The following is a 14,692-nucleotide window of genomic DNA, read 5'->3' as shown; positions in this document are numbered from 1 at the left end:
TGACAACTTAATTCACTTACTTCCAGCTGCTTTGCCCTACAGCATTAGATCCATAGGAAAACTTCCTGTATGCCTGAGCTTGTTCACGTTGTGGCACGTATTGCTGAGGTTGGCTAAAAGGAGTATTTTAAGTAATTAACACTTAGTTTGTTAGGATATAAAAATACAGAAGAGAATAAAGTCTTTAAATAGTTCATTTTATTTCCCACTATCAGTGAAATGTATCAAAAGCTGAGACAGAGGACACATGAAATAAATCTGAAAAAATAATCGTCAGTTTCAGTAGGTCAGATTGTGATTGGCTCACTGCCATTCAGCACACCTTTGATTTATGTCTGCATGCTTTAGCTCTGGAGTCGGAGATATTCTGGATGTCAGATACCAGTTTATCTAACCTCCTGTGCCATTGGAATAACCACCAAGCCCAGAATGTATTCATTATGCCAACAATGACTTGTGGTGAAAGTAGTACTTTAATCATTTGAGAGCAGCTATCAAGCTTTATTCAAATGGTAGGCACAGCAAAACGTTTTTGGAGGGGATGATGAAGGCAGGGGTTGGAGTTAGGGTCAGGGAAGGATAGAACTTTGACGGAGGGAACAGTGAAGACATGGCAATTTTAGCTCATTTTGTTCTTGGTTTTAGAACATAGAACATAGAATAGTACAGCACATTACAGGCCCTTCGGCCCACAATATTGTGCCGACCCTCAAACCCTGCCTCCCATATAAGCCCCCACCTTAAATTCCTCCATATACCTGTCTAGTAGTCTCTTAAACTTCACTAGTGTATCTGCCTCCACCACTGACTCAGGCAGTGCATTCCACGCACCAACCACTCTCAGTAAAAAACCTTCCTCTAATACCCCCCTTGAACTTCCCACCCCTTACCTTAAAGCCATGTCCTCTTGTATTGAGCAGTGGTGCCCTGGGGAAGAGGCACTGGCTATCCACTCTATCTATTCCTCTTATTATCTTGTACACCTCTATCATGTCTCCTCTCATTCTCCTGCTCTCCAAAGAGTAAAGCCCTAGCTCCCTTTATCTCTGATCATAATGCATACTCTCTAAACCAGGCAGAATCCTGGTAAATCTCCTCTGTACCCTTTGCAATGTTTCCACATTCTTCCTATAGTGAGGTGACCAGAACTGGACACAGTACTCCAAGTGTGGCCTAACCAGAGTTTTATAGAGCTGCATCATTACATCGCGACTCTTAAACTCTATCCCTCGACTTATGAAAGCTAATACCCCATAAGCTTTCTTAACTACCCTATCCACCTGTGAGGCAACTTTCAGGGATCTGTGGACATGTACCCCCAGATCCCTCTGCTTTTCCATACTACCATGTATCCTGCTATTTACTTTGTACTCTGCCTTGGAATTTGTCCTTCCAAAGTGTACCACCTCACACTTCTCCAGGTTGAACTCCATCTGCCACTTCTCAGCCCACTTCTGCGTCCTATCAATGTCTCTCTGCAATCTTCGACAATCCTCTACACTATCTACAACACCACCAACCTTTATGTCGTCTGCAAATTTGCCAACCCACCCTTCTACCCCCACATCCAGGTCGTTAATAAAAATCACGAAAAGTAGAGGTCCCAGAACAGATCCTTGTGGGACACCACTAGTCACAATCCTCCAATCTGAATGTACTTCCTCCACCACCACCCTCTGCCTTCTGCAGGCAAGCCAATTCTGAATCCACCTGGCCAAACTTCCCCGGATCCCATGCCTTCTGACTTTCTGAATAAGCCTATCGTGTGGAAAATTTACTATATTATTGCTTTTAACCACCGTAAGTTTTTAGCTTCATCTCCACCATATCTGTTCACAGGATGTGACTTTCCTTTCCAGGAAATCATAGATGTCCTCCTTCTTCAAAAAAGAAGATCCTACCAACAAACACACTCTTCACAGCACACCCCCCCAACCTACACTCCCCACTTCCCACAGGGATCATTCCCTCTGTGATTCCCTTGTCCTTGTCCATTCATCCCTCCCCACCAATCTCCCTCCTGGCACTTATCCCTTCAAGCAAAAGAAAAACTACACCTGCCCATTTACCTCCTCTCTCACCTCCATTCAGGGCCCCAAATAGTCCTTCCAGGTTAGACAACACTTCACCTGCAGATCTGTTAGGATTGCCTACTGTATCCAGTGCTTCCAATGCAGCCTTCTCTACAGTGATGTGACTCCATGTAGAATGGATGTCTATTTTGTTGAGCACATTCAGCCCATCCACAAAAAACAGGAATTCCCAGTGGCCGACCATTTTAATTCCAATTCCCATCCCGTCATTTTGGTCCATGACCTCTTTTACTGCCACAACGAGGACATTCTCAGTTTGGAGGAGAAATACCTCATATTCCATGTAACCAACTTACCGTAACTTTCGCTCTCTTCTTCAATTACCCACTCCTACCACTCAACCCAACTCTTCTCCTCACCTACCTATGAACCCTCCCCCCCACCATGCCACAGAGCCCTTCCTTCTTCTCTTTCTCCGATGGTCCACTCTCCTCTCCCATCAGATTCCTTCTTCTGTAGCCCTTTACCTTTTCCACCTATCATCTCTCCACTTCTTATTTCATCCCCTTCCCTACCTACCTGGCTTCACCTATCACCTGATAGGCGGTCGGGTCGCCTGGGCAAGGGTGTATTATGTTGAAAGACTCGAAACACCTGACCACCCCAGGTAACATCACTGATGTTGTGCCCTAACTTAGCATCATGCAGATGTTTCTGTAAGAATAGCTTGTATTTATTTCCTCCACCCAACCCCCACCTTCTCATTCTGGCTTCTTTCCCCTTCCTTTACATTCATGATGAAGGGTCTCAGCCTGAAACGTTGACTGTTTATTCATTTCTATAGATATTCCAGGTTCAACTACCTCAGATCTACTTTCTAGCTTCCTCTGAATTACACTAAAGCACACCCCACTTCCTCATCTGCATTTTGAAGATTTTCTTCCACTTCTAGGCTAACTATGCACAACTAAGGCTACGTCCACACTACGCCGGATAATTTTGAAAACACCGGTTTCGAGTAAAAATGACAGGCGTCCACACTAAGCGTTTTTCAAAATATCTCTGTCCACATTAGAGGGATATTTGGGTGAATCTCCTCCTACTGGGCATGCGCAGGACATACAGAAAACAAGCGAAGAGGAAACGGTATATTTGGTGCGCGTTTGTCCAGTTACAGAGTAGAAAAACTTAAAAGGAATTGCTCTTGGCTGTCGCGCAGGAGGACTTAAAACTAAAAAAAAACAAATACTGGAGCGTATGGAGGCAACCCACAGGGAGTTCACGGACAGTATGACCCGCTGACGACGAACATTGAAAAACTGACTAACTCTGTTGCATTAATAAGGCACCTTGTTAAATGTATAAAGCATGTCTGCATCAGTGTTATCTTGTATTTCCATACAACGTTACATTAGGCTGTTACACATCTATTGTCAGAGAAGTACTTGCATAAATAGGTAAACCACCTTGGTTCTTGGTTCTTGGTTCTTGATCCTCCAAAATATTCCGCATGAAATTTAAACTGGAGGTTGGCGGAGGGTGTTTTCTGTCCTTACCTTCATACAAGCAAGGACAGAAAACAGGGCAAAGTGAGTATACTTATTTATTCAGTAAATTATGGGTCAAAGTATTTGGTGAGTACATTTCTAACTCTTCTGGCTTCAGTCTCGTTGCCGTCTGTTCTGAAATTGTTAGGTTCTGCGAAGTGCAGAATCAAATATCACTGTGATGATTGTACGCTCTAGTATCAATTGTTTGGCAACAATAAAGTAATAATAATAGGAAGAAGAAGAAGATAACAATGAAATGCCGCGCTGCCGCCATCTGTTCCGGCACGTCATGACAGCGGTTTTAAAAAGCTCCGGTTACCCCGTACACACTGCAACGGATATTAGGCGTTTTCAGATTTATTCACTCTGGAGACCGTTACTGAAAATCTCCGTTTTCGGGAGATGAAAACGCCGTTTTAGTGTGGACAGAGGGTCAAAACGAGGCGAAAAAGCTTCGTTTTCAAAAGTATCCAGTGTAGTGTGGACGTAGTGTAATTTGGCAGAAATGGCATCAGAAATTCTTATGCTTTTCTAGATAGTTCCATATGTGAGCACAGCTTACATACAGAGCACCTGAATCAATCTAATATTGAATAAGAACAGGTTAGCATCTGATTTTTGATTAAATTCCTTTGCATCACACACAACAAAGTTGTATTACAGGAAGTAATTTCTAGGTTGTCAGCTTTCGAAAGACTACCTTAGATAAACTATAAAAAAGTGTGATGAGTACTTTGCACAAAGCATTACCTAGTTAAAATAAGCAAGTTGAATTTCTTTTGCATTTGCTTCCTTTCACATTGTTGTTGGAAAATTCGCTTCTGTATTCATTGGATGAGAGGACACTGCACAAACTTACTATACTTGACCACTCAACCCCAAATTGGATCATAGTGTCATTCTATTATTTAAAAAAGAGAAAGATACTTCTGGAAAATGCAGACAAAATGTAGTACATACTGCCAGAGAACTAAACTGGTAAAAGTACAGAACTTTTTAGTGGCAGATTAATTAATACAGGATTAAATAAAAGCTCTGATGAATTATGACAATTAATTTACTATCCAGAACTTTCCATTTCAAATATCCAGTGTATATACATTTTCTCAAATTCCACTAAGCTATTGCAAAGATAGCCTTTGGGGTTTCACAATTTTTGTCACTTGACTAACTCCAGGACAAAGTATTTGTATGTTTTCTCCAATAGCATATTTATATAACCCCTGATTGTTATTTTGTCTTATCAGCTAATTGCAGCCAGGCCAAAGGCCTCAAAGACAGGCACGCTCCTGCAAAATTTTGAAGACTATTAACAACAAAAATCACTTGGCTGGATTTATTCTACAGAATTCTATACCACAAGTAACCCTCAAAATAAGTGTCAGGAAGACTATTGTATATGAGTCTAAAAACAATGTGTGGCAATTTACATAATTAAGTCAGGTTTGGGAAAATTGGGTCCACACCTAAAATCTTCCTTTTTTGCATTTTTTTTGTACTTCAGTACTTTTCTGCATTACCCCATTCTGTATTTTTACAAAAGAATGTTTCCTCTCTGCGATAATAACTTAAACCCCTCAGAATAAGGAAAAGTTACAAACATGGAGATAAAACAATACGTAAGTAGTACTTTGGGTCTTTAGTGGAAACATATCTTCAACATGAAGCAGCAGAAGCGGCAGTCATTGAGCACAAGCTCCAGACTGAGTCTAATATGAAGATAAAGATACTATCTCTATCTGTAAAATCATATATTACCTTTTGTGGATCAAGATTGTTACAAGGACCTTTGTTTCATTAATCTAATGATGAATAAAACATGATACAAAAGACTTGCTAGCTAAAGGAAATAAACTGATGTCAATATTGTGAACATTACAGAGGTTAAAGTACAGTGTTGTGCAAATTCAGCCCAAGTAACAACAATGCACAAGCAACATTTGATAATGAAATCAAGAAAGGCAAAAGAAATCAAATCACTGGCAAGGGATCCAAATTGAGGTTGTGATTCAAGATGACGGCTTCTGAATTTCTGACGTTCATCCAAAGGAAGTTATGAATCAGTGAAGACAGATAATATAAAACCAATGTGACAACACAGAAGCAGGAATCAGAACTCATAGAGAGGACAGCTGGGGGTTTAGACCACTAGAATAAACTAATGTCCGGTTTTAGATGGCATGGACAAGAGCCTGCATAAAGGTTGAGAAAGTTGAAAAAAAGGGGCCAAAGATAAATCTTTGGGTATCTGTATGACATAGTTGTAGGTGGAATTGGAAGAAAATTGCATTGCCAGTAACAATGATCAAACAAATACAAATTTTGATTAAAGGATTTGAAATACTAACTCTGTTTCTCACTCGGAAGATGCTACCTGATCTACTCACTGCCTGCAGAATAGAAGACAGGCCCATCGTCCCACAATGTTATGTTGACTTCTAACCTACTCTAATATGAATCTAATGCTTGCCCCCTCATAGCCCTCTATTTTTATTTCATTCATGTACCTGAGTCTCTTAGAATTCCCTAATGTATTTATCCACCATACCTAGAAGCCCATTCCACGCACCCACCACTCCCTGTCTAAAAACCTACCTCTGATATCCCCTCTTCTTTCCTCCAATCACCCTAAAATTATGCCCTCTAGTATTACCTATTTCTGCTTTAGAAAAAAAGTTGGCTGTCCACTCTATCAGTGTCTCTTATCATCCTATGCACCTCTATCAAATCATCTGTCATTTCATCCTAAAATCTGCAAAGCTTTGCTTATAAAATAGAAGTGAAAGTTTCTATCCCAGAAAGATGGGAATTGAGGGAAAAGTGCAGAGTAGTCATCGATGTTGGAGGTTGGACAGAGATCAAAGAGGAAAGCTATGATACCTGTCTCATGCAGCAATCACCTATCACTGAGAATGTCATTTTTGAGTTTGGTTAGGGCAGTTCTGGGGCAGTAGAAGACATGGCGAAGGAGATTCAAAACAAAAAGCACTCAATTGTAAAAGTGTAACCAAATGCAGACCAGAGAAAGCAGCTAAGTGATCACATTACACTCATTATGAATCACTGCTTGATTTTTTTCTCTCAACCATCAGAAGGCACTTGGAAAGAACATCAGGCAGTATACAAAGAATAAAATCCCCTATCTGTAATTAAGCAAATTATGTTTTCATATTCTACAGGAAAAAATGCAGCAGTCACAAAATCATGCTAACAGGCTGGTTAGTCTGCTTCACATCCACAGATGGATACAGCAATCGAATTAATCTAATGTTTCATGCTTTAATTGAAAACAGAAATAAATCAAAACAAGCTGAAATCAATTGTAAGTCTTTAGAATCAAGTTTTCTTTCTCTCAATTTTACTACTGATCATGTTCTTCGAAAATTTTGATTTAAAACAGATTTCATATCTAAAGCAATTCGAACTCATAGATATCGTCAAATTTAACCATCTTAATTATCGTATAACCTACCTGGTTTTCATAGTTTTTACTGAACTACTGGTATTGTCCAAATAGCTCCTCTTACTGGGATACTGGAACTGGGCCTCATAATTGTTCTGCATTGTTATCTGATTGCTTTGCGGTCTGCTTTGTATCAATCCTCTGTTGCCTTTAAGATTAACAAATAAACATGTCAAACCTTTAAGATGTGAAATGGAAAATTAATTCTTGCTCATTTTTTAAGCTATATCTGTTTAATTAGCATAGCTTTGTGGCAACTTTTGTTTGGCAACAATGAAACATATTTACCATTCAATAAAGATTGGTTAGATTTAAACAACCAAACCATCACAGTGTGAAGATATGTCCTGATTCTTACGGTGATTTTTCAAATTTAGCAGTAAATGACTAAACGGGAACTTAGAAAGAAAACAGAAGTAATACCAAGATGCCATTCTAAGCACCTCCACATTTCCCAAAAAACATGCTCAGAGAAACATTGATAAGGTTTTGTAAGCCAACAAAATAATGGACAGTTATTATCCCATTGAAGACATTTACATTAAGACAAGAAGAGCATAATAGTATGGTGAAAGCTTGGGTGGGAATCAACTCAGTTACCTGCAGGTGGTGAATCAAAACTCTCCGATGTAGGAAAATTGCTATTGGAGCTTGATTCATGTTCCATAGGATTTGAAGTTAATGGCAATCGGGTTCTTTTCCTTTGGTTGAATAGTAATACAGGAAAGCATCCTGAAAAGTACCATTTAAATAAATTAATGTAATCTCCATAATCATATTTACAAGTTATTAAAATAGAAATAACAGAGACTTGTCAAACATGGCTAAAATTTGCTTTCATTATACCCTTGTCTTTTAACAAAAATATCAAACTAAAATAGCTTATGAATATTTGAAATGAATGAATGGCATAGATTGGAGATGGGCATTGGGAAACAATAAGGTTCTTACTAAACAAAATGAATGGAGCAAAGAAATCTCAGAAGAAACTCATTATTGCAACACAGTTATTTGAATTGTTAAGGCAAAGAAACTTTGAACAGATTTAACCTATTATTTTTCTTACATTTATTCCATGGTGATTTTTTAAACAGTAATAATTACAATAAATACTTTTAAAAGGTTGAAAATTGCATATTCATAATCCGGTTTAGATCAGTTTCTCTTTATGCTCCAAAATTAGCAGACACTGAAAATCCTCAACACTTTAACCTTTCAGCATTTCAAACTACACAACTGTTTAAAGAGGAACTCCTGGTTTCAAATAAATGTTTAAAAAACATTAATATTCTACAGAGGCTGGAAATAGGAAGTAAAAACAGAAAATGCTAAACCGACAGCATCTGTGGAAAGAAAAAGGGAGCCAACATTTCAGTCTTGTCCCTTCAACTAACTTTAAATACAGTAATATTAAATGTTAAGGGAAAACCAGCAATATTTAGTTTGCAATGCATTACTTTGTATAATATTTATCACACAAATATGCCACTTAAGCTAAAAAGCCTTTGCTTGTTAATATTCCACGAGACTAGTGTCACACTTCAGCAAATCTCATGAACTTATCCCTCCTATATTTTTCATTTTCCCCACTCGTGTGTTTTTCTATCTTCTCTTTATGTGCATATACTCTTCACCTCAAATACTCCTGGTAGTAGTGAGTTCCATATTCCACCCACCCTGTGTAAGTAAACATAAGTTTTTGAATTCCCATTTTTCATTGGTGGCCATCTTATATTTATAACCACTTAATCTGGTCTCTCCCAAAAACACAATGCAGTCCATAAACGTATTCATAATCTTTGAGATTGCCATCATGTCAAGCTATTTCTAGAGCACAAGTCTATTTGATCTTCCTTCAAGGAATAACACTGCATTTTGAATATCAAAGGTCTATCATTTCTTTGTGGAGTCTCCTGTCTCCAAAGAAATTTATGATGCAGAAAGGGGCAATCTGGCCCATCATGTTCATGCTCACCTCTTTAACATAGAGACTAGAGATGTTTATTTCTGTGTGATCAGGAATACGAGTTAAGCAGGTCTGTACACAAACACAAGAGATTCTGCAGATGCTGGATATCCAGAGAACACATACAAAATGCTGCAGAAACTCAGATGGCATCTATGGAAATTAATAACCAGTCAACATTTCAGGCCAGGACCCTTCATCAGGACTGCAAAGGAAGGGGAAAGGGCAATTGGTCCGCACCCTCAACAATTTCTCTTTTGGATACTCCTACATCTCCAAACTCAAGATGTAGCCATTGGCACCCACATGGGCCCCAGCTATGTCTGCCTTTTCATTAGCTATATGGAATAGTCCACGTTCCAAGCCTTCCCTGGTAATGTTCTCCAACTTCTCCTGTGTTATATTGATTACTGCATTGGTGCTGCTTCATGCATCCATGCTGAGCTCATCAATTTCATCAACTTTGTCTCCAACTTCCACTCTGCCTTTAAATTCTGATTTCTGACACCTCTCTCCCCTTTCTGATCTGTCTTCGCCTCTAGAGACAAACTGTCTACCAGTATCTTTTATAAACCTACCGATTCTCATGGCTGTTTTAACTCTTCCCACCCTGTCTCCTGTAAAAATGCCATTCCCTTTTCTCAGTTCCTTCATCTCCACCACATCCATTTCTAGGAAGAGGCTTTCCTTTTCAAGACATCAGAGGTATCCTCCTTCTTCAAGGAACGGAGTTTTCCTTTCCTCCACCATCGATGCTGCCCTCACCCGCATGTCCTCCATTTCCCAGACATCTGTACTCACCCAATCTTCCCGCCTCATTAACAGTGATAGAGTTCCTCTTGTCCTCACCTACCACCCCATGAGCCTCCTCTACAACTTCCACCATATTCAGCTGAACCCTACCACCAAACACACCTTTACTTCCACCAGACCCCCAACTCTCTGCTTTCCGCAGGGTTTGCTCCCTCCATGATACCCTTGTTCATTCGTCCCTCCCCACAAATCTACCTCCTGCATTCATCCCTGCAAGGAGCTTAATTGCTACACCTACCCAACATTCTCCTCCCTCACCTCCATTCAAGATTCCAAATAGTCCACCCAGGTGACTCTTGGAGTCGTTCTCTGAATCAGGTGCTCCAAATATGGTCTCCTCAACAATGGTGTGACCCTATGTGGATTGAAGGATTTTGTCTAGTACCTCTGCTCCATCTGCAAAAAAATACAGGATTTCCTGGTGGCCAACCATTTTATTTCCTATCCCCATTCTTGTTCTGATATGTTGGTCCATGGCCTCCTCTTCTGCCACAATGAGGCCACTCTCAGGTTGGAGGAGCAACACCTCATATACCATCTAGGTTGCCCTCCAACCTGGTGGCATGAACAACGATTTCTCCAACTTCTGGTAATTTTTCCCTCTCTCCTTCCTCTCTTCTATTTCCCCACTCTGACAGCACTCTTACCTCTTCTCATCACATGCCTATCACAATCAAGAAAAAACAATTAAAATGTCGAAAAACTGAAGGCACTGGGAAACCAGAAAAAAACAAAAAATGCTAGAAACACTCAGCAGATCAGCAACGGAAAGACTTAGAGTTAATGTTATAAGTCAAACCCCTCCAGGATGATTGCCATTAGTTATACATTGGGACTCATCAAATTACAAACAAATCAGATAATTTGTTTTTCCTGTTTGTGTCAGAAGTAGCCAGTTGAAAGTATAGTAATCTAAAGTCGAGTTTATTGTTATATGCACAAGTACAAAGATGCAATGAAAAACTTACTTGCAGCAGCATCACAGGCACATAGCATCATATAAGCAGCATTCACAAGAAAAACATAAATTATGTACAACTTTAATAAGAAAAAATATAATTAGAACAAGAAAAAACGTCGGTTTGAGTGCAAAGCAATCATAGTGATTATGGTGTTACTGTAGTGGTAATTTGGGGTTTTGCTGATTGGTTCAAGAAACAAATGGTTGAAGAAAAGTAGCTGTTCAAGAACTTGGTTGTGTGGGACTTCAGGCTTCTGTAACTGCTGCCCAATGATAGTTGCAAAAAGATGACATGGCCCAGGTGGTGGAGATGAATAATGAATGTAGCCTTCTTGAGGCAGTGCCTCCTGTAGATACTAATGGTGGAGAGGGATGTGCCCATGATTTATTGGACAGTGTTCATTACACTTCACAGCTTCTGATATCCCTGCACATTCAAATTGCTGTACCAGACCATGGTGCAATCTAGTCAGGATGCTTTCAACAGTACATCTGCAGAGGTTTGTCAGTGCTTGGTGAAAAACTGAACCTTATTAACCTCTTAAGGAAGTAAAGACATTGGCATGCTTTCCTTGTGATTGCACCAGTCTGTTCAGCCCAGAAAGGAACATCTGATATCTTACTGCCCAAGAATTTAAAGCTGCTGATTCTCTCCACTGCTGAACCCCCAATGGCACATATTCACCTTCCATCCCCTTCATGAATTTAACTATCAGCTCTTTAGTTTTGCTGATGCTGAGTAAGAGGTTGCTGTTGCAGAACCACTCAATCAGGTGTCCTGATCACTCTGGTAAGCCAACTCATCACCACCTGTGATTTATCCAACAACAGTAGTGTTGTCAAATTTGAGGATGGCATTGGAATTGTTCACAGCCACACAGTCACGTGTACATAGAGTCAAGCAGAGGGCTAAATACACAGCCTTGAGGTACACTAGTGTTGATCCTCACTGATGGAGGCCTAATGATGAGGAAGTTGAGTACCTAGTTGCAGAGGGAGGTAGTGGCCCAGGTCTTGAAGCTCAAAGAAAAGTTTGAATGGGACAATCACGTTGAATGTTGAACTGTAGTCGATGAACAGGCTTGACATACGTGTTCATTTTGTCAGGTAGTCCACAGCAGAGGGAAGAGCCACTGAAATCACATCTGTTGTGGTAGTGGTAGGCAAATTGGAGTGGATTCAAGTCAACTCTGATGTAACACTGATTCACACCATATCAACTTTTCGAAGCACTTCATTATACTTGATGTAAGCACCACCAGGTATTAATCATTGTGACAGGTCTTCATGCTCTTCTTGAGCACTAGTAGAGTAGATGCCTTTTTAAAGCAGGCAGGAACCTCAAACCACAGTAGCAAGAGATTAAGTATGCCCGTAAATATTCTCACCAGCTGATCCACACAGATCTTTAGTATTTTGCCAGGTATGCTATCTGGAGCAGATGTCTTTCACAGATCCACCCTCCTGAAGAATGCCTGCATCATCCAGAGATGTGTGTGTGATCGTTCTCCCTATCAAAGTGTGCAAAAAAGGCATTCAGCTCATTCAGGAGTGATGGGCTGTTGCCACTTGTGCAACCCAATCTCGCCTTGTAAGGAATTATATTGTGCAACCGCTGCCACAGCTGTCAAGTATCCATTCCAGTTTAGTCTGAAAATTGGGTCTTTGTGCTCACAATGGCTTTCCCGTACACTTGGTCATACTATATGAGTCTGGGTCATCATATACATCTAAACATCACAGATCTAACTCTCAGCGGATTACAAATGGTCTGGTTCATCCAGGACTCTTGGTGTTCCAACATTTACAGGGAATCTCATACATAAAAAATTATAAAGCATTGGCTTATATTTCCAGTATTAAAAAAATATTGTGCTCTTAATTGTTGTTTGTATTTTTCAAGTAAAATAAGTACACTTGGTTTTATAAGAACAAAATTATTTTAAATCTTACAAGTGTAGCATGTGCATGTTACTAATATCATTTCTGAGTTCAGGTGCAAAAATAGTCAATTATTACAGTACATCAGTAACAAAGTCTCTAGTACACTGTATCAAAATGTGACAAATCGTGGCTTACTACTGGGACTGGTCATATAACTGTTACAGATTTTTATCAGGAAGACAGGACAAAGTTATTTAGACAATATGGCAAGATTTTCCCCATTCACTCGAAATACATTACTGAGAATTTTATTCCACAAGCAACTTCCCAGCCTGTACTTGTGAAAAGAGGTGAGTGTCAGCAATTCAAAAATGAAAGAATAAGCCTGGTAGCAATCGGACGATAAGGGTTCAATTCCCACCACTGTATAAAAGGAGCTTGTATGTTCTCTGTGACCATTTGGATGTCCTTTGGGCTCTCCAGTTTCCTCCCACGTTCCAAAGATGTATGGGTTAAGGCTAGGTTTAGTAAGTTGTGGGCATGCTATGTTGGTGCTGGAACCATAGCAACACTGGCAGGCTATCCCTAGCACATCCTCAGACTGTGTTGGTCGTTGATGCAAACAACTCATTTCATTGTACATCTCGATATTTCAATACACACATGACAAATAAAGCTAACCTTTTTTAAAAAATCAACCAATCAAAATATGATTTGTCACGGTAGATTAGACAAAATGTGATTGTAAAGTTCTAAGCAATACATTGAAGATTGTAAAGAACACACATAAGATTGTTTCTGTAAGTTGAAAATTTGACAAATAAAAGTACCTGCTTGTGTTGAATTTTCAATAATATTTCTCTTCATGATTAAATCTCTGTGTCATAGGCTTCGGTGTTATATAGGTGACCTACAGGATAGAAAACTAATAATGATGGAAGCTATAGTGAAAATCAAGGCTTGATACATTATTTCAGAATTGATTAAGGCATAATACAAAATAACGCATGATTGTTAACTTAATGTTTAGAAGCTCCTTTGGACTTGGATAAAAGACAAGGGTGCTGCATTAACATACTTTATCAACGTTCTGTATGTTCATAAATAAAATATAATGAAATCATTTCAGATTCAGATTGATTTATCCCATGAACATCAAAACATAGAGTGAAATGTGTTGTTTGTACTGACAACCAACACACCTCAGGATGTGCAAGGGACAGCCAGCAATATCCCAAAATAGCATGCCCACCATGTTCAGCAGAATAACACAGAACACAACAAAACATATAAAGCCACAAAGCAACAATAGCAAAACAAGCCCCGTTCCCCCCACCCACCTGTACGCATACACAGTTCTCTAACACTAGGACAGGCCATCTTTGGCCTCCAAACTTGTAGATTCACAGATATTAACCCTTCACCTTCCTCAGTAGAATTGCAAAGATTTCTAGACTAGTGGCTCTGGCCATTTGGCCTCAACTTCCGGACTTCCAAACAGCCTTCGGGTTTGATCTTCGATATTGACCCCTAGACTCACAGATGACAGAAACCTGAATACTAGGCCCCAAATTTGTTCCCTAGATTACAGTAATATATTTCCTTAACATCGTACAAGGAGTAAACTGTGCCCTCATTCAAAAGGTAACCACAAGGTTATAAAGTAACTCCTGCCACCTAAGCACTTTAAAGCCAGTTAAAGTTTTGGGAACTTTATGCCCATCAAAGTCAAAGTCAAATGACTATGCCCATCAGAGCTAAGATCAAACTGACACAAGACAAGAAACCAATTCTTCAGCACATACCTTCTGATCACTGAACATGAAAAGCCAATAAAACAAGTCATTGGAAAATCAGTCTAAACCTGACAGGGTTCACAACCTGATAACAGCCTCCTGAAGTCAGACAAACAAATTTCACCATTTTACTTCTGTTAGTCCAAATTCTACCTGGAGTATCTGTAACTCTATACCGTAACCAAATTATATCCAATATTGCAGAAGGTTTTTGTATAATGGTCTG

General features: G+C 39.6%; 1 protein-coding gene across 1 annotated transcript in view; it reads right to left on the bottom strand.

Annotated features, from left to right (window-relative positions):
- LOC140187714 (spermatogenesis-associated protein 22) overlaps positions 1-13,569 on the bottom strand; it is a 50,985-nt gene extending 37,416 nt beyond the window's left edge. Inside the window, 4 exon segments of the mRNA XM_072243291.1 lie at positions 21-113; positions 7,056-7,194; positions 7,647-7,778; positions 13,501-13,569. Of these exon segments, the coding sequence (XP_072099392.1) occupies positions 21-113; positions 7,056-7,194; positions 7,647-7,778; positions 13,501-13,537 (401 nt within the window). The 5' untranslated portion in view covers positions 13,538-13,569.
- Positions 13,570-14,692: the final 1,123 nt, after the last annotated feature.

This window comes from Mobula birostris, chromosome 25 (genome assembly GCF_030028105.1).
Source record: "Mobula birostris isolate sMobBir1 chromosome 25, sMobBir1.hap1, whole genome shotgun sequence".
In the NCBI taxonomy this organism is placed as follows: domain Eukaryota; kingdom Metazoa; phylum Chordata; class Chondrichthyes; order Myliobatiformes; family Myliobatidae; genus Mobula; species Mobula birostris.
Note: the sequence above shows the minus strand (reverse complement) of the source record. Positions and strands in the feature narration are given on the sequence as shown.